The sequence below is a fragment of the Haliaeetus leucocephalus genome, unplaced genomic scaffold, assembly GCF_000737465.1.
Source record: "Haliaeetus leucocephalus isolate CR32 unplaced genomic scaffold, Haliaeetus_leucocephalus-4.0 Scaffold545, whole genome shotgun sequence".
Lineage (NCBI taxonomy): Eukaryota > Metazoa > Chordata > Aves > Accipitriformes > Accipitridae > Haliaeetus > Haliaeetus leucocephalus.
The window spans coordinates 5,751,275-5,772,022 of NW_010972981.1; the positions used below are offsets into that span (position 1 = coordinate 5,751,275).

Consider the following 20,748-nt stretch of genomic DNA (forward strand, 5'->3'; position numbering starts at 1 on the left):
TAAGACGACGCTTAGTCCTTTCCAAGGCAAAGCCAGACGGGTTAATTAAGCCGTAAGTAATGATGATGCAAGATATTCTTTAACTCGTTACTGAGACAGAGCTGGAACGCTCACAGCCGTTTACAGTCCACCTGGCCTGGCAGGCGGCGACGAGCGAGGGACAGCAGCTACAGATGCCTTCGCAGGCCGCTGTCCCGAACCGCCTCTGCTAGGCGAGCGGTCGGACACGCGCGTACGGCCGAAGCAGTCCCGCGGACTGCGGGGACGAGGACGCCCTTCCCCGCAAGGCCCGCAGAGGCGACGGGCAGAGCCAGCAGGCCGGGCACCTTCGGATGTCTCCGACGCCGGCGCGCGCGGCCGGGTGCTGCACTCAGGCCGCGTGGCCAAAGCCCGAGGCCCGCGCGCGGGCTTTCCTCGCGCTTCCTTCCCACTTCCCTTCTAGCAGCGACACGCTATAAACGTTTATTCAGGAAACCGAAGCGGCGCGAGAGGTTTTCACCAGAGCTTTAGGCAACCGCCATCCAGCCCGAGGCGCGCGCGCGGCCCGCGGGCGGGAGGAAGCCCGCCAGGTGCCCGGGGTAAGGCGGCTGCTGACGGCACCACCGGGGCGGTCTCCCCGGCTCTGGGGACAACGTGGGGCCCTCCCGGGCTGAGCGGCGAGGGGGCCGCGGGGGGCCTGCGCCACACCGGGCAGCGGGGGGCGCGCCGTCCCGCTCACGCCGCCACCGGCGGTGCGGAACCCTTCCGTGAGGCGTCGCTTTCCAGCCGGCCGCCGCCGCCGCGCGGGACCGCTCCCGCAGTTGCCTGGTAACGCCGGTGAGCGAGGCGGGGTGCGGCGGCGAGAGCGGTCCGGTGCAGCAGCCCGCGCGCGGGCCGGGGCGTCGCGCCGCGATGCTGGACCCGGACAGCGGGCTCTCCCTCACCATAGCGCGGATCGTGCAGCGGCTGAAGGGCTCCAGCCTCCACTCCCAGCTGGAGCGACAGGCCCGGGTGAGCCCCGACCTGGCGCTGTGCCCCCAGGCCCGACTCCCTTTCCCGCTCTCCCTCGCCGGCCGTCGGCTTTGTTCCCGGCCGTCGCCCCCGGCCCGGCCCGGCCCGGCCCGGCCCGTGCGGCCTCCGCCGGGGGCCCGGGGCCTTCCCGCCTTCCCTCCCTCCTCGGCGGGGCTGCAGAGCGGTCTGGTTGTATTTATAGTTTCTCTCCTCGGGACTGAAGGATTTCGCAGTGAATATGAAGACTATGCTTTTGAAATCTCACTGCTTCAAATAGTTCCTAAAATGAATCGCTTCGTCTTTTAACCTGTAATTTGGAAAGCTTTAAATACGCCCCCCGCCCCCACCCCCGTCCTCCTCCAGAGTGCCTCTGAGAAAATGAGCGTTTGGTGAAAGGAAGTGAAAATAAATGAAAACCTCACGTGGCAGTACCTTTTTGTAGCCGGGAAAACAGTTGCTTTTTTCTGTTTAGTAGCTTATCTGGACTTGAAACCAGTTTTTCGTATTTCAGCTGAACTTCATTTAGGTTGTTTCAGATTACAATTGTGTCAATTTTCATGACCGTAATGACGTAGTAGTGGTGCTATATTGAGTATTGTGCATTACTGAAATATTTTGGGTTGGGCTTTATAAAATCTTGGGGTTTGTTTATTTTTTTTCTGCAAACAGTGCTTAAAATTGTGCTGATCTTTTTTAGGACAGAATGTCCATTATTGGCCTTAGTTTTGTTGAGTTTTTAAATAAAGCATGACTTTGTTCTCTGAATGTGCCTAACGCTTTCCTTAGCAAGTGACATTACTGTGTGCCTTTTCTGTTTTTTTTGTTTTGTTTTAAAATTTGCTGATTTGATCTCTAAATGCCTTTTTAAATGTCTGTCTGCTTTGCTCCTGTGGACTGACTGCTCTCTAAATACATGAATAAGCAAATGTGCACGACTTGAAGGGGGCTGGAATTATAAGAGAGTATAGACGTTGGGTTCTGCTAAGTGTCCTGCAGAGTTCAGCATCCCAAATAGCCTGACACGAGTTGCGGAGAGTCAAGTTTAAGACCTTGTCCTCGATAAAAGCAGTGAATGGGGCTCTCTTTTAACAACTCCGTTACTGATTATAATAAAACCTGTATGTACTCACCTTTGCATTCATTCTTTTGTCTCTATCTCCCATAGGCCTGATTTCACAGTCATTTGATACTTTGCATGCTTGTTTTGCAACACGAGGAAGCTTGGTGTCGTTAGGACTTGGCGGGGTGTTTAAATGCTGCTGGTGGATTGCTATTCTGTACAGCCATTTTGGTACAGGTGGACACTCTGAGGGCCTTAGCAGTGCCCTTCCATGGTGGTGTTTGATATCTGAAAGGGCAGTTAAATGCCTAAATCCCTCCCTGACTATACAGCATATCAATTTACTCAATACAACCAGAAACTCTGCATAATCAAAGCATAAAGGTAACCTATAAAATAAATAAAACACAGTGTAATGACCACAGCCAAATCTGTCATGATAGCTTTGCAGAACACTGATTTACAAATTTCTTGGAGCAGAAAAAAGCCATGTGTATATGTAGATCAGAAGATTATTCTAGTCATATGAAGTGCTAAGGGGAAAGAAAATAACGGGGCAATGAATATGCAGGTTGATTGTTAGAGTGGGTGTTTGGAGAGCTTGTAGTAGAAGATTAAATCAGAGCTGTAGTTCAGTGTAGTGATCTGAAAGATGAAAGTTTTTAGATACATCAGCTAGAGGATTTCTCAATGTAGAGAGTCATCTTTTGGAGCCTGTAGTTTAAATTAATAGGGCCAAATGTTCACCCTCTTTGTCAGGAATCTGTATGTTCTCCTTGATCTTGAATTTTTTTAATTGACCTTGCCTGCATTTATGTTCTTTCATGTACAGTGTAGACTTGTTTTATTTATAATGCTTGTATAGTCATATTATTGCTATACTATGCAGTTGCAAAGGCCCTATCAGTGAGTGCCTTATTTTTGTCTATCCTTCAGCAGCTGTACAGAATTCTGAAGGTATCTGGATTTTGCTACTCTCTGTATTAAATTAAAGCTTGATTTCCCTCCCATTACGTGGGGTATTTCTGAAGTTGCATTATCAAATATGAAATCTTTGCTATTGCTGTGCATCACACCTGAACTCCAGTTTATTGATAGGATGTGATGGGGTTTTTTTGTCTGCTGGTTAGCATTCAGTTTCTGAACAATGCTTTGTCTGCACCGGTTGCAGTATTGATCTACAGGTGGTCCCTTTTTAGGCAATTTTAAACTATTTTGGGGGATGCATACTATATTTTGAGAATTTTTTTTGAGGCAGTGCATCAGGATAAAACTTACTTATTGTTTTGGATATTTATACTAAAGTTATATTTTACCTTTACAAAGATTCCTCTTTGTCAGTGTAGAAAATGATGTTGCTGCTCCTCGTTCCTCAAAAGTACTTACCATCTCTGAAAACATGAAAGTCAGAATGGATCATAAGGTTCATTATAATATTGCCTGACATTTTTGAGAGGTCATGTAGTCTCACAAACAGTATTTTAACTATTAACAAAAACTCTGTTTTGTAAATTCATCCCTTCTTTAATGTCCAGGAAGGAGAGCTCAAAACGAACAGTTTCGTTCATGAGTTAATAGAATTTTGGGGAAAGCACAATATCCCGACATTATTTGTGAGAGGTGATAGAGTAGCCCTGTAGTTATGAACTGATCACACCAGTGCTATGCTTAGCTGTCACTGACAGCCTGAGCTAGTGTCAAGGACTGTGATACACAATCTCTTTGAAATAAGTTTGGCATGGGCATCAAACGATTTGCTGTCACAGCTTTAGCTCTGGGGATACCAAGATAATCACATTTTTGTCCTGAGGACTGAAGTAGATGTAGGGTCATATGCTTGTTAGTGGCAATTTGGAAAATAAATGTTAGGTTGATTTTGTAGGTTGAGTTTTGGTATATTGGTAATGTGCCTGCAGTTAATACAAAGAGATTAAAGCAGAAAAGAGTGTAAATATGCCTGTCATTTGCTTTGGAGCTTCTTCTGAGCATATTTTGTACTGTGTTTGAAAGGAAAGAATAACAGTTATAAAGAGCCAAAATACTAGACAGCAGCTTTTCAACAGGTAGAATTGTTGCTGGGGTTACTAGGGTATCGGAGGAGAAATCTGATCTCAGTTTCTCAGGCACAACTTTAATTGTGTGAGTTTGTAACCAAATTTGTTTGCTTTTGTCTTACTTTTTCTCTTCCCTGTCTGAATAAAATGTTTTTAAGGTAAAAATTAGAGGTGGTTAGAAAAACTGAGACACGGACATCTTCAATCACAAAATGCAGCTTGAAAACAATTTCTTTTGTGGAATCTTGCAAAAATTTTGTTTTAGGGAAAATCTTTGTCAGTGAACTGACAGTAAAAATGGAACAGTTGAGAGACATGAAAAAAGTGCTACCTTTTTAACAGATTTTCATTTGCAGACAATTCAGAAATTTTGTTTTTCTTCATGTTTGAAGGAAGCCAGGCTTTATTAATCAGTTAAGATTAACCAATCTTACTTTTTGTCCTCCGCAGACCTCTAACAGAAATCAGTCTGATTCTGAGTTCGCTGGAACCTGTAGTGGCCAGTGGCAAATAACAACTAAAGTTAAAAAAAACCCCTCAAACCAGCAAACAAAGGCCTCAGTAATTTATTCCTAAAGAGCTTTTCTAAAACAGGAGGTAAAGATAAGATGAAAGATAAAAGTTCTAAATTATGTTTTAAATTGAACAAGAAAGACTCACAATACAAGGAATCCCTCCAGGCATTTTCTGTGTAGATGTTCTCATATCTGTTTCTTGTAGTTATGTCTGTAGTGGGACAACGTGAAGGAGAACTTGGAGATAAACAGGGTAATGGCTGTCAAAGTAGGCTAGAAGTGGTAATTTGAGTGTAAGAATCAGCTCTGACACCCCCTCCCACCCCTGTCTGACAACTAAGTATTAAGTTTGGGAGTGAGAAAACATTTTAGGAGGTACCTGACGGTATGAAGAAGATGTGGAGAGGCGATGTGCTAGGATATGTCATGATCAGAGTGATTGTCCAGAGGAGAGGACTCTGCCATCACTCTTTGAGCAGGCCTGTGACAAGTGCCAGAAAGGTTTAAAGAAAATATTAATCAAAGTGAGAGGTAAGGGTCTACATGAGACTTCAAATGGGGCAAAAAAGGAGAGGAGCTTGCTTTGGGAGTGCTAGGAACATTGCAGCTGGGGTATTGCCCAACTGTGTGCTTCTAAAGGGAGTACAGGTAAACATCTTAGAATAATTTATGTGGAGTGAATGGTTTGCAAGATATCCAAGGATATTATTTTCATGACATTTTTCTCCCAACAATTAAAAAAAGAAATTGATACTGATGCCTACTTAAGTAAAAGATCAAATTAAGGAGGAGAATGTTTCTGTGAAATGTAGCATTTATTTAATAAAACTTAGAAAATAAACATAGGCTCATGAGTCATCATAGATAATTAATGATACGTTTTTGTGCACTGTATTTAACAAAGGGCTTACTGTCCTTTCCTGATAGAGCTTGTACTTTGGTTTAAATGGTTCAGCAGTAACATTTGCGGTACACTGAATTTTAAATTGAATGCAGTTTTGTGTATGTTGAACAGATTATGGAGTTCAGAAGCAGTGCAAGCTTGATTCGCAGATTTTTTTTAGTAATGTAGATTACTAAAATGTTTTACCTTGTGTGTGTGTATTTTATTTGCAGCACTAATTTTATATTCAAATAAAACCTAGAAAATGTATTAAAATGTCACAATTATATTATTAAAAATGTATCCTGCATATCTTGCAGGAGAACATAACGTTTGAAGCTGTTTATTCCTGCATGAGGCTAATTGAAGCTCTCTGTTTCAACTGCTAGGTTATCTTTACTTGTATAAGAAAGTTCAAAATAATTTTTCCCTTAGTGTAATTACTGTAGAAATGTAGAAGGGTGGGAAAATTGTCAGTGTAGTCAGGGTTTTACACTTACTGAAATTTGTTTAGTTATGCTCAGAATGTTTCCTCTGTCTGTTACAGAAATGTATAAACCAAAACCAAAATCACTCCCTTAAATTTGTAGGATTTTAAGTGTTTAGAGGCTGTTTATGTTGAAATTGTTGTGGTCATACTTGAAGTGGTTTTTAAGAAGTTGGCTTGATTCTGATAAAATCTAGTTATGGCAGACTGGAGTATGTGAGAAAAGGTGAATATTTACTAGCTTTCATTCAATTTACTTCTGCTAAACTTGGACTATATTTGGGGTTGTGTGCATTATTGTAATTTGGGAAATAATAGCAATAAAAGCTAAAAACATTGTGCACTTGTGCAAAATCATAACGAACAGTAATAAATGCTCTGAGAGTGTACGTACTTATCTAAAACAAAAAGACTTTGAAGAGAAATTATGGTGGATAGCCTGTAAAAATATTTAGATTGTATAAAGTTATTTGCAGAACTGTTTGCAGCAGGATAAAAATATGTGTTCACCTGATGCCGTTCCACATTTCAGTATAGTTGGATCACTTCTCTGCAGTGTTTATTCTTGTTGAGAAAAGAAATAGTTTAACACAGGAGTTAAGCTGGAACACTTTGTTCTGTCAAGCCTCCTCTTTGTAGTACATTGCTGGTCCTCTAGTTTTTTTCCTGTACTTCTTTTGAGTTCTGTGCCTTGATGGCTCATCTGTCCTCTTGCATGATCAATGCTGCTCTAGTCATGATGATTGAATGCCATTTCCAAATTTAGATGCAAATTTGCAAATAGATTTGTCTCTGTGTTTAGTTGTTCTGCAAATCAATTTACTGTGCCCACCAACTTTTTCCAGCTAGGACTGTGCTATCCTTTTGCTTGCTTTCAGCCAGATCAGTGTTGAGTGTCTGGATTTTCCTCTGACTTGGCATCCAAGTGCAGAAAGCGCAATACATTTAGAGTATTGCTTATGATGGTGACTGCCCAGATTCCAGCAGGATACCTTGCCAAAATCAAAGGCAAAGAAGATGTACAGAATGGATTGCTAGTAGTAGCTTAGCCACCTTTCAGAAGTTTTGGCAAAATGTTGAAAGTCCCAGAACTATCTTTTTTCTTCTGTACAGCTGAAGGACAAGAGGGTGCCAAGAAATGCTGTAATGATAGCTTGTTTTATGAAGGAATGTCTAACATCCAGTTGCTTCTTGATTTGCAAGAAGCTGACCAAGACTGTAGATGAAGATGGACACCCAATGCCTGAACCCTGGTGCCCTATCCATAAGAATATGCACAGTGCCAGTTATATGCAAAAAGAAATGGGTAGGCATTAACTTTTATTAAAAATCATTTGTTATTGCATGCTGAAATATGTTCCATTCATCCCCGTCTCCTTTCAGAACTCTGTGTTGGCCTGACTGAGCCTCTGAATAGTGTGATTTCTTCCCTGGTCTTGCTGTTACTCTTTGCCTTCACAGGTTGTTCCCCTATATTGCTCGCTCTCCTTTAACCTGTTTGTGATAGCCTCCTTATAGTACCAGATTTTATTTTTTTTTGAAAGAAAGATACTCTTTCATCAAGGTATGTGTATTGAAATTGGAGTCCGTAGCTCTGCCTGGGTGTATGCTGCCTTTTGATCATGCAGGAAATGAATTCAGTTCATTAGTACAAATCTCATCAAGGTGATTTTTTCCCAATAAACCTTAGCCAGGTATTTTTAGCAGTGTAAATCATAGTAATGCTTTTTATATAAATAAAATTTGGCAACTTATTTTTCATCCTACCACAAACTCATAGGGGATGAAAATGCAAATGAGGCTTAGGCAGTATGTTCTACCAAGAAGTTTACAACAAACAAATCCTACCTAAAATATAACCACTTAAATGTATTTTGCAACGTAGTACAATACAGAAATAAGTTAGATTAGTTAGTCCAAAGGGAAGATGAAAGCATGTGGGAGACCTGGTCTAGTAATTTTGGAACATTAGCTCTGCTAAGTCTCCTTGACTCCTCAGTTTAGTTCCCATAAACACCCATAAAAATTCCAAAGAGGTTCCATTCTGTTAAGTTACGGCAAAGCAATTCTGAAGGCATATCTTTTCACCTACCAAAATAAGTATTTTCTTCTTTGGTTATGTTACACAGAGCTAGAGTATGTTCTTCTGTGTTAGGACTGGCTGCAGCCGCTAGCTGGACCATCTGCGAGATTCTCACCTTTCAGGTGTCTAACTTCTGATTTGAAAACTGATCAGCAATCCAGTATGCAATGAGCCTGTAACAGCAACAGTTTCTGTGGCTCTGTAGGTCTGCTTAGTTAGCACTGTAGGAATGTATCAGTCATAATCCAGAAGTAAGCAAAAGTAAAAGTGGAAATGGGAGGAGGCTTTGGCAATTGCATCCTGAAATGGCAAGAGTGGAGACAGAAGTGCCCCCATAATTTGGGGGGGAATTTTCATGTTTCTTATATGAATATTTGTCTCAGTAGGGCATTTTGCAGTTCAGAGAAGGAAAAGAACACAGGGAAGAGGCTAAAAGTAAAAGTTTTGATAAATTAAAGATTAGCATAGGAATATTTAGGATATATAGGAATATTTAGGATCTGTATGAATATATATTTGTAGGAAATGGCCTCAAGTTGCACCAGGTGAGGTTTAGATTGGATATGAGGAAAAATTTCTTTACTGAAAGGGTTGTCAGGCATTGGAACAGGCTGCCCAGGGAAGTGGTGGTGTCACCATCCCTGGAGGTATTCAAAAAACGCGTAGACAAGGCACTTCAGGACATGGTTTAGTGGCCATGGTGGTGTTGGGTTGATGGTTGGACTCAATCTTAAAGGTCTTTTCCAACCTAAATGAGTCTGATTCTATTTGCTGCAGCTGCAGCAGGGCTAGGAATGATGAAATAGAACTTGACTGAATAAATGGGTGTGAAGAGGTGAAGGTAACTGGTGGAGATTGATGCACTAACATAATCCTTGGAGAAAGTTTTCCCCCAAAGTCCTATCTTGCTTCCTTTTCGACTGCCACCCTGCTGCATACAAAAGTGTCACTGTTCCTTTGTTCTGCAGCTGGGCAACAGGCTCTCTTGGGAACAACAGTTTACAAGAAAGTCCTCTCTTGTATCTTTTGGCCTGACAGGGAAAATAAGAAGTCATCTGTGTGGGCTGAACTCCTTTATCCCCTTTAATGCAACACACTGTATCAATTTCCAGAATTTCCAGGAATCCACGAAAAAAAAAGGGTCATCAATATGAGTGTCAGACCTTCCTTAATGAGCCATAATTTTACAGATGTGTGAACAGCAGAGAATTAAAATCCTATTCTCCTGATTGTACTTTTGTCACTTCTTGCACTGTTTACAGTGTCAAGACAATGAATCCACTTTTTAGTAGATTGTAAAGCTTTTTTTTTTTTTCTTGGTGATTCATCATATGTCAATGAGTTGTATTTGTGAGGAGTTTTTCTGCATATCTAGAAAGGACTTTGAAGCATGTGTACCAGGCCCCACAGGTAAACAGCCCATGGACCTTGGGATTAAAATTGGTCCTATTTAACCCAGAAGACAAAGTTGAACATTTACAAAAGTGTGTGCAAAAATTTCCGAGGAACAGTAAGGCACAATCTGCCCAGTTTGACGCGTGTTACTTTATTTAAAATTCATATGGGAGAGGTACAAAACCACTGCCTTGCAGCAGAAAAAAATTAAACTCAGCCTGATGTACATCAGTCCAAAACCATTGTAGGACTTTCCATCAAAGTAGGTTCAGAAGGAATCCGTCATAAAATACTCCTTGAGGCTGTTGCTTAAAAGGGTATTTTGTGAGCTGCCCAAGAACTCCCATGAAACCTTTTTTTGTTTCCCTGCCTTTAGTGATGATCCTTTGCCAGCTTTTACCATTGTGCTGAATGGAATACGTGTTTGTCATTTGACGTGAGAGTTATGCAACTCACCACATCTTACGGTTTGTGCTTATGATCACCTTTCTTTCTCAGAAAGCATGCTTACAGTCTCTTTGCTATTGCAGTTGATAAACCAAATATAAAAGCGTTCCTTACCTGTAATGGCAAGGTGACTTAAAATAAGAACAGAAATGCTGATGCTATCAGTCTCTACATTATTGTCCATTCCTCCTTTCAACGAGGGAAAATGGAAAGATTTCCTTAAAATTCTGCATTGTGAATTCATCTAGACCAACTTTTCCAGCAAGCTGTGCAGCACAGCAAATACCCTTTTCCATGTATAAACTGTAAGGAAAATGATAGGATTGTGGAGTTTGCTGGTTGTGTGTGATGGACCTAAAGCATGCCATGCTGTCAACAGCGCTGTTAGGGCTAGCAAACTGCGCAAGCTGGTGAAAGTTTATTTTTAATAGCAGCAGAATTTACTGCAATAGAATCAGCATGTGATATGCCTACAGCATATTGCTGCGTAGCTTTTGGTAAGAGATATCTCACATTTCTAGGTAGATGATGTGGCCATATGCTTCTAGCATATGCCTTGAGCTGTCATGGCACTGGAGTAAGTTGCACATAGATCTTCTAGTGTTATTTTCAAGTTAGTAGCCAGGGTTGCTATTCTTTCCTAAACCTCTAGCTTTATCCTCTGGTGTTAATCAGCTATGGCCACACTCCATGTTTAGGAAGATATGTTTTAGAAGTCACTTCACAGAAACTCCTGAGTTTCTGATTGTTGCCCTTTTGGACCTTTGTGGTCTATTTATTTTTTCCTCTTGGTCTAGCTATAGAAGAAGAAGGAGATGCTGTAGCAGCTGCTCCTGCTGTTGCTGAAAAATCTGCAGCAACTTCTGCATGGTAGCGTCATGGTATGGTTGTACAGCTGGTTGGTGCCTAATTGTCTGTGTTGAGTGCATTTCATTACAAGAGGCTGTATATACCTGGTAGTCACAGCTGCAGTGGGGAATGTTTGGTCCGCAGTTTTTATCTGAAGTTTGAAGATGGAATTTCTTATCTGAAAGAGGTGAACTGTGGGAGCTTAAGTGAGAAGTTACGGAACATTTTCAATTTGATTCTTTCATGTACAATACAGTGAGTGGCTTCTAGTTATTTGCTTGTGTACCTTATGACAAATCCTTTAATGTGTAGAGTCTAGCATTTGTACTAAGTATGTGGGGTACTTGCTCAGAATATTAAGCATATATGTCACTGGGTACTCCCTCTCCCTTCTTCTCTCTTCTTCCCCACATACAGCTTTTAGCAGTGATGTAAAAGCAAAGGCATCGAGTGAGGAATAAGTTGGCTGATTTTTTTGGCTGCAATTACCATTATCAAGTTAGTAGGAGGCAGTTTGCTTTGTGTGTAACCTTAAGCATGTCTGTTTCTTATTTCATAACTTAAAATATGCAATTTACTTTGTTTTTAGTGCTTGCTTGATGCTTATTTATTTATTGATTTATTTATTTTTCGTATTAGGTTAGCCTACACAGACCAGAAATTAAACTGGAATCACTAAAAGAAGATATTAAGGATTTTCTGAAGACGTCAGGTGTGTAATACTTCATTGATACATTTGTGAATACTATAGATCTATGTAAGAACGTATGTGACACACATGATGAAAATAGTAGTTTGTGCAACTTGGTATCTTGTTGCTGGCAGTAGCCAGAAGCAGACATTCAGTGATTCCAGATTATTAAATGAGAGAGAAAATTAAAAGGGAAAAAGTTCTTGGGTTCCCGCAGCATTTTGAAAAACATACTATGCAGAGAAGTGATTTTATTATTTTATAAGATACTGGTAATTTTTTTTAAAGTTCTGATCTAAAGATCTAAAGAATGATACAGGTGTTCAGTCATTTCTGAAAATGGGACTTAACATTCATGGAGGTACTCTTGAAAATTTTACCCGTAGTTATTTTCCAATTTCCATTGGAAGTTGTAAGCTATGTAACTCTACCATGTGAAGATTTGATGATAAGTGATATAAGATTTATGATCACCAGGAACACTGTGTCTATTAATATTTATAGCTGTTTTAACAATATGTTGGCTTTGAAAAATATAGCATATAATTATTTAACAAAAACTCTATTGTAATCATTTGAACAGTAGATGGAAATAAGGGGTATTCAACCTTTATACAGACTTCAACTTGGAAGTTTTCCTATCTTAATTAAGTTAAGGTTTCTTCATGTCTTCCTGTCTGTCTGGTAGGTAGACATGAATTGAGATAGGACAGAAAACACCAGTGACTCTACAGCAACTTCTCGTTCATGTTCCGTTAGCATTAATTCCTAAAGTTGTCTTCTGGATATTTTTCTATTTTAACAGGTTGGGAAAAGAAGCTTCAGAATGCTGTTTATAGTGAACTCAATGTGTGAGTTTATTTAGTATTTTTATTTAATAAGTTCTACCTGCATGATTTAGTTTTGTTTCCTTTGTATATATAGGTGTATGATGTGTTACTATTATCTGCAAGATCTGTCATACCAAGGGTGCCTGCTTCATTTCTGTTTTTAAAGTGCCATTATTTCTTTTTCATCCTAGTGAGAATACTGGACTCAAGTACATTTTAAAGAATGAGTGAAACAAATATCACCGCATTTTGTAGTTACTTTAATAATTTCTTTGTTGTTTTAATTCCAAAGGTACCAACAGTCATAATATAATTTTTATGTAGTTCAGGTAGTTATTGTAAATGAAATTTGATAATTTTCAGATATTTGTGTCAGCATTGCACATATTTGTTGTATTAATTATTTAAAAAATCTTTAAGGTATTAGATCTCTAGATTTACCAGATCAGTGCTTATCATGCTTGGGATATGGTCATAAACACACTGAAATTAATGAAATTCCCCTTTTATTATTGTTCAGCATATATTGTATTCAACTTCTGGGAAGCGTAAGTTGCCTTTACGTTCTGGAGAAGTGGAAAGGTGAATTTGATAACAGATATACCCCTAAATGCAACTACCTAATAAGAATTGTGAATGCAAATCTGTTTGTGCTAATTTAAATAAGCTTATTAGAGTTACCAGCTTTGAACAATGTGTCTTAGTAGTACGAGGGACTCGATTCAGCAAAATACTTGTAAATGTATCTGTTGGTAAGGATTCATCTTCATCGTATCTTTCAAGAGAAAAATATTTACCTTTTGGACTAATGCATATGCTTTCTTCCGAGTTCACGGAAATAAGCTGCAAACAATAACGAGATTAGCCCTGGAAGATTGAAATTAACTAAGAATACCATGATTTCATGAGCATTGTGGTAAAGCCAAGAAACAGCACTGCTGAAATCTGTTAGTATTCATTCCATTTTACGCATAGGCACAGAGCTGTCCAAAACAAATTAGCGGCAAGTAAAAGAATGACCTTACCAGTTAAAAATGGGAAGAAATCTGGGGAGGGTTTCCCAAAATCATATGATAGGAACTGATTGAATACATTTAAACAAATAAAAATTCAGGCTAACTATAAGAGGAGCTTTGTGTAAATTTTGTTTCCTGAAAAACATTTCAGACAGTTAAAATTAAGCTGGATAAAATGTTTGGCAATAACTCATTGGAGATAATCTGCATTACTGGAAGATAAATTAGTGTTGTGTTTTGTTTTGGTTTTATTTTTGTTCCAGCTTTTATATTTTGGCATAATGCAGTTTATGAATGGATATTCAACTTTGTTTATGTCAACACCACAAAATTCTAATTGCTTTGGACATGTACATGTTCACTATTGATTTTTAAAAGGAAATCCTCCAAAAAATATATTGTCTCTTGAAAAAATATAATATCCTGGATAGTAAAAGTTCCAGGGGTTCATAAAGATGACATGAAGTGAAGAGGATCCACTTTTAAAATACCTGATTTGTTCATAGAATTATTTGATTTTATTTTACAAATATGTGAAATTATGAGGAAGTATTGTTTTTAATTTAAGAAGAACTCATGTTGAAATGTAATTAATACTTACATAACTTTATATTGTTTGTGTCCATAGGAAAGAATGAGGAAGAAATACTTCTAAAAATATTTATTTTTAGTTTTGATCAACATACACAGTGGTTTTAGTACTGCTCTCATGAAAGAAGTTATGTTTAGGTTTACAAATACAGGATTAATTAAACAAAATAAAAATCTGAACATTTAAAATGTACTATACTTTCTTTAAGGTTTCCTTCGCCCTGTCATCCTGCAGCACCACCTGAGCACATGAAAGAACCGTTAGCTTACATGAGGAAAGCACAGGTTGGTTGTTATCAATGTTACCGTTCATATCAGACCTTTGATTAGACTATTTGAGATTTACTCTGTTGTTACTGTACGATTTCTAGTTTTTATACCTTAGGAAAAACACAAATTTATAATTGCATTGAAGTTAATAATAGTGTTGTATATGTGACATTTTACATACACAGAAAAAACGCTCAAGTAATTCTGCATGAAAGAAGTAGGATATAGTGGCAGGTAAGTGAATATTGTAGAATAGAGACAATGTCAAATATGTCAAGGAGGAGAATTTGATTTTGTTGGGAAGAAGTATAGCTATAGGTCATTTCACTTAGGGTTACAAAAATATTGTTTTTAAGAGACATAGGCAGGCAGTTTCACAATGAAAGACAACAGGCTGCAGAGACAGTGAGGTCTTCGGAAGGAAGAGATATATTTAATACTTAGAAATGTGAAAGGAAGATGAAAAGTATAGAGCTAAGAAGCTTAAGGCATATTGAAGGAGAATAAGAGTAACTGGACTATAAAACATTAAATGAGGATTTTTGGTGTCAGGAGAAAAAATATTTTTGCTTCATTGGTTTTATGTTTTGTCCAATATATGCCATTTGAAATAAATAAAAAAATCCACATAAAAGTGTAAAAAAAAAAAAAAGGCTTCAAGAATATGATCTAACAAAAATATCTGAAATAAGGATAAAATTGTGTTTAACTCAGCTGTGCCTAGAAATATATTGCAGTGTTCTTTTACAAGTTATTCAATAAATTGTGTTACTTTTTCAATCATATTGTTGCTTATTGCAGTAAGTCTTATCTTGCTGTCCTGGATTTCAGTCTTTAGCATTTGGAGACAAAGATTGTATTAAACGATTTTTCTTCTGTGGTGTGAAATGTAATGCCACAATTTACTGCCTGAAAATAATCAGTCTTATCAGTTTCCTTATGGGAAAACCACAGAGGTGTATCTATGTATATGTTTGTCTAAACCAGTTTCATTGGTTATTATTTTATAAAAGTGTATACAATACTTACAGTAACCGATATTTTTAGCTCTATGTGAAAGCAACTGTTTTTCTAATAGTTTAGGAATGAGTAGGAGAAGTCCTATCTTTACTAGTTTCAGAATTTCATAGCCCTATTTCAAAGGGTATTATGCATCCATATCCTCTGGGGTGGGTTAACCCTGGTAGGCAGCTCAGCCATTTGCTCACTTGCCCCCAGCAGAATGGGGGAGAGGATCGGAAGGGCAAAAGTGAGAAAACTTGTGATAAAGACAGGTAAAGACAGTTTAGCAGGTAAAGCAACAGCTACGCGTGCCAGCAAAGCAAAACGAGGAATTCATTCACAACTTCCCATCAGCAGGCAGATGTTCAGCCATCTCCAGGAAAGCAGGGCTCCATGACGTGTAATGGTTACTTGGGCAGATAAACACCGTAACTCTGAACCGTCCCCCCCCCTTCCTCCTTCTTTCTCCCATCTTTTTTATTCAGAGCATGATGTCATATGGCCTGGAATATCCCTTTGCTTAGTTGGGGTCACCTGTCCTGGCTCTGTCCTCTCCCAACTTCTTGTGCAGCCCCAGCCTTCTTGCTGATGGGGAAGCGTGAGAAACAGAAAAGGCCTCAAAGCTATGTATGCACTTTTCAGCAATAGTTAAAACATTGGTGTGTTATCAACACTGTTTTGGTCACAAATCCAAAACACAGCACCATACCAGATACTGTGAAGAAAATTAACTCTATCCCAGCCAAAACCAGTAGATCCTCTTTAAAATCCTTTCTTGAAATACAACTCTTCAATAAAGACATATGAATGCTTTTCATAGAGAAATACTGATAAATGGTGATAGTTGTGAAATAGTAATCAATACACAGTTAGGGCATTAACGTGTTTTCTGAAGCCACTAAAGTACGTGTGAGCGTTTGATTTTCAAGATGCACACACATTTATCACTGTAGGTAATAGGTCTGTAAGAAAACAATTATGATCAGAGCAGTTGAATCACAACTAGGTTTTGTTTTGTTACTCTTTTTGAATAAAGAGCAATAAACAATGTAAAAAGCTTACAGAGTCAGTGTTTCCGTGATTTTGGTTGGTTGTTCAAAATATTTGGAAATAGCTAAAATGCAAATGCACAGGTTGCTAATACCATTTGGGAGTGAGCTAATAGTGGAAACTTACCAATTTACTTCCATTAGGTATCGAAAATCTAATTAATGTTTTGAAGGTAGAAGACTGGTTTTGTTTTATTTGTAGTTAGATTTTTTTTTTCACCTTATTTGTCTTCTAGCATCACAACAGTTGGAAAAGAATATTTTGAAGCTATCAACAAAATTTGTCCTAGTAGAAAAATGTTTTCCATATACATAATATTTGATTTTTATTATGCACAGGCACTGTTTAAGATGCTGTTCCAATGTTATGAGCTCATTGACTTTTTTTTTTTATCCTTTTCTATCTTAATTAATTTTGTTCTACTTCAGAATTCTGGAAAGAAGGGTAATAGTGTCTGAAAACCATCTTACTTTGGTATCAGTTATTGGAATGACTTTGAATCAGTAATTAAAATTATGTTAGTATTTTTCTAGACTAGATATTAAATGTTAATAATTAACCCTTTTTCTCCTCAAATTGGTTCTATTTTCTCATTCTTAGGTAGTAGAATGAAGTTTTTGTACAGTATTCTCTTCACTACCTCAAAAGAAAAACAGCTTTCTAGGAAAGGATAGAGCATTAATGGCAATGAGTAGTAATGCTGTAAGTCATTCATGTAGTTGTGGTATTGTCCAGTGTAGAAAAAGTACTGCCATTAATATTTGAATATTAATGTGACATACTGTCTATTTTCTACTTGTGTCTGCTGGAGAGCTGTTCCTGTGATTGTGTTGAGATAGATAACTGGGTACAGCTGCTTTAGTCTGTCATTGCTTAGGTCTTTCCTAGATAGAGAAATATTAGGTCATTTTTGTTTGTTTGTTTCCTGAAAAATGTCAGATATAATATTTAGAACCTTTCTTTAAAACATCAGGTTATTTCACATCTGGTGTTTTCTGAGCTATTTGGTCTGGTTACAGTTTTGGGGAGACAGCTCACCTCTTCCCACCTTGTTAAACAGCAGAATTATTACTTAAAACTTATGCATCTGAATGTAGGCAAAGTATTAGCACTAGGTTCTAGGATTAAAAATGTGAACTTTGCTAATTTTCTTTACATGCCCAGCAGAGGCTAGTGTGAGTTGAAACATTCCCTTATCATTAAACTGCTCTATTGACTATTTTCTTATCTACATTTTGATGAGGTGAAATGATTGAAGACCTCTCTGACCGTTTGTTTCAATTCCGGAGTTCACTGGGAAAGCCTTTGCTAGATTTAGGACAACTCTGCTGCAAACAGCAATGAAGAAATGAAATGAAAAACATAAAAATAAGAACTGAAAGAGCTAAAGAGAAGCATAAGAAGCTGAGTCCAAAGAAATGTTAGGAATTGTGTCCACAGTCTGATAGCAACCACGAAGCTGTCTTTTAATTGTCATATGTAGATTTTAGAAAGTTCACAAGACAAACATGCTATATCTCAACAGGAACTCTTATCATAATAGTCCCATAATATGCAATTCATAAATTTGCACTGTTATGTTTTAATCCATACAGGTCCTTTTTCCTGGTTTTAGCTGTAAGCTAGGAGCTTGTTGTTTCAGGGTTTTGAGAGAAATGTTGAACAAGTAAACTTAAGGAGGAGATAGGTTGATAAAATATGATGCCCCAGCGTCCAGCTACGAAGATAAGGAGCACGAAAACAGGAAAGGAGAAGCCAGTTCTGTATTGGAGTATGTCGTGGTTTAACCCCAGCCAGCAACTAAGCACCACGCAGCCACTCACTCACTCCCCCCCCATCCAGTGGGATGGGGGAGAAAATCAGGAAAAGAAGTAAAACTCCTGGGTTGAGATAAGAACGGTTTAATAGAACAGAAAAGAAGAAACTAATAATGATAATGATAACACTAATAAAATGACAGCAGTAGTAATAAAAGGATTGGAATGTACAAATGATGCGCAGGGCAATTGCTCACCACCCACTGACCAACACCCAGCCAGTCCCCGAGCGGCGATTCCCCGCCCCCACTTCCCCGTTCCTATACTAGATGTGACATCCCATGGTATGGAATACACCCTTGGCCAGTTTGGGTCAGGTGCCCTGGCTGGGCATGAGAAGCTGCAAAATCCTTGACTATAGTCTAAACACTACTGAGCAACAACTGAAAACATCAGTGTTATCAACATTCTTCACATACTGAACTCAAAACACAGCACTGTACCAGCTACTAGGAAGGCAGTTAACTCTATCCCAGCTGAAACCAGGACAGAGTAGGTCTGCTTGGCTCCAGCAGCTGCTTTCCACAACTGGAGTGGGAAAAGTTCCTGCTTTCCAGAGCGAAGCAGTGTTCAGTTAACTAGCTATCTTCAAAGGAAGCTGAATACTCTACTGGCTCTGGAGAACCCATGTTGTTTGAGTTAGTAATACTTATTTTTGCTTGATCTTCTTTAAAGTTTTGTTCCATGACTTCTAAATTTGTCTCCAATGAAAAAAATGATAGGTTTATCTGAAATTTGTGCAAACGTAACTCTGGGTGACCTTCTGCAATGCAGTATGCCTTCCTGAAGGTAGGGTAGCTTTTAAAACTAGGGTAGTGGATTGCATTCACAAAAATGGGAATTCTGATGTACTACTTCAGGAAATCGTAAGGGTAATTCAGTGTGTTCTACTTGAGTAGCACCAGCTGGTTATCTAAAAATACAGGGACCCGAAAAGATAAATTGTTCTCTAGTGGACTGCACTTCAGAGTTCTGGGAAAACAGAAGACTGTCTGTGTTTTAACCTGTTTGTCCCTTGCTTCATTAGAGTCTTTACCTCCATGCTTCTAGCCAAATCTGTGAAGATCGTACTGAAGTGGAGCTTTGCTAAAGCAAATCCTTTCCTCCCAGTACCTAAATTTTCCTGTGTTACTCTTTGCTTATTTTCAGGTCTTGCATTTTGAAGAAAGTCAATACATAAACAACAGACTTGATTAGAAAATTACGTTGAAGTACCTGCTATATTTGCTGTTGATATTCTGGTAGGTTTTTAGGCTAGCTAAGGTCAGATTCCCCGTGTTGTACATGCTATACAGACACACAATCAAAAAAAAGCATTCTGACCTGTAGGTTTACAGTTACGAGCTAGAGCCCTCCCCAGTCCTATTTAAAATATGAGTAACATTACAGTTGATTTCAATAGGAGCACGGGTACAAGGAACTTTCTAAAGTATAATAGAGATTTTCCTATCTGTGTCCTAATTTCTCCCAGAAGAGTTAAATAATCCCTAAAGGACAAAAACCAGCTAAATTATTAATTTTCTTTCTTGAAAGAGACTGGTGAACTCTAAAAAAATTAAAATGACAGTACTACATATTCTAATGCTTTGACTGCTGAAGATCTGCTTAAGACCTCCTGGTTTCTAAATGTCTTTGAGAAAATAGACTTGAGTGGTTGAACAGTTGATAAAGAAAAATGGTGTTTTCTTTGAAAAGTATTGAAGTCAAAAGAAATTTGATAACATTTTTATTATTCCTGAAAGAATTTCTGTTTCTTGTTACAGAAGTTGGAGTAGGGGATATTCAGATCTCTTTTAGATCATGTATTGATTTGGTTTCTTTAGTCCTAAATTAAGTTATGCCTCTTATCAGAGGCCAAATGAAAAGTTCATGAGAATCAGAATGAGAGCAGTACCAACACAGTTTCTATATTTCTCTTCTTTTTGAAATTTACAGGTTTTGATTAGAGAAAATGTACCAAATGAAATCTGTGTCCAGACACCTTGAATTCTATCTGCAGAGTAGGTCTTATTAGGTACACTCTGAAAGAATCACATTTCTGTCTAGTCTTCTAGAAGAAAGAATTTTAGGATTCATTATTGTGGAAAAAACTAACTAATCCTGGCTAGTTTATGCAGTTGTGACATATTTCTGTTTAGTTTATTTGTTCTCCACCAAGTTTCATTTAACTACAGTGAAAGTTTATAAATGACTTTGCTACAGGATGATAAGATAAATCTGATTTGTAATAGACATGTTTGAAATTGTTTGCAAATTGCAGTACTGCCTTCCTCAGTCTCAACTATTTTACTGAAAGTTATCGTTATAACTATAGCAATCCCAGCAATGTATTTTCTTTGTGTTAAATTTCTTTATAAAATTAGAGGAATCATCTTGGAAAATTTATTGTTCCCATCAATTAAGTGACTTTATGAATTCTGCCTCTGGCTTTTATTTCAGTTGAGGACACTGCATTCTGTTTCTGCTCACTGCAGGTAACTCTGCTGTCCTGGGCAGAGGGGAGGGTGTCTTGCTTGGAGAGGCTGTGTAACCCTCACTTTTTTTTGACTTGGTTGCTTTTATTTGAACATCTTTTACCTGGCAGAGCCTTGAAGGCTGAATTATGGCACAGTTTATGAGCATCCAGGAGTGATTTATTACTAACTTGTTGCATCCCCAAGGCAATAAGCAGGTTAGTGTCTGCTCTGGCAGTTGTCAGTCACACCAGGAGAATCGACC

General features: G+C 38.5%; 1 protein-coding gene across 2 annotated transcripts in view; it reads left to right on the top strand.

Moving 5' to 3' along the window:
• The first annotated feature begins 891 nt into the window (after nt 1-891).
• TBC1D19 (TBC1 domain family, member 19) overlaps nt 892-20,748 on the top strand; it is a 53,085-nt gene continuing 33,228 nt past the window's right edge. Inside the window, exons 1-4 of one of the 2 annotated variants that reach the window (XM_010576874.1) lie at nt 892-990; nt 11,403-11,475; nt 12,260-12,305; nt 14,101-14,176. In XM_010576874.1, coding sequence (XP_010575176.1) covers nt 892-990; nt 11,403-11,475; nt 12,260-12,305; nt 14,101-14,176 — 294 coding nt within the window. The remainder of the gene's footprint in view (nt 991-11,402; nt 11,476-12,259; nt 12,306-14,100; nt 14,177-20,748) is intronic. The other variant, XM_010576875.1, reaches the window with a different exon arrangement.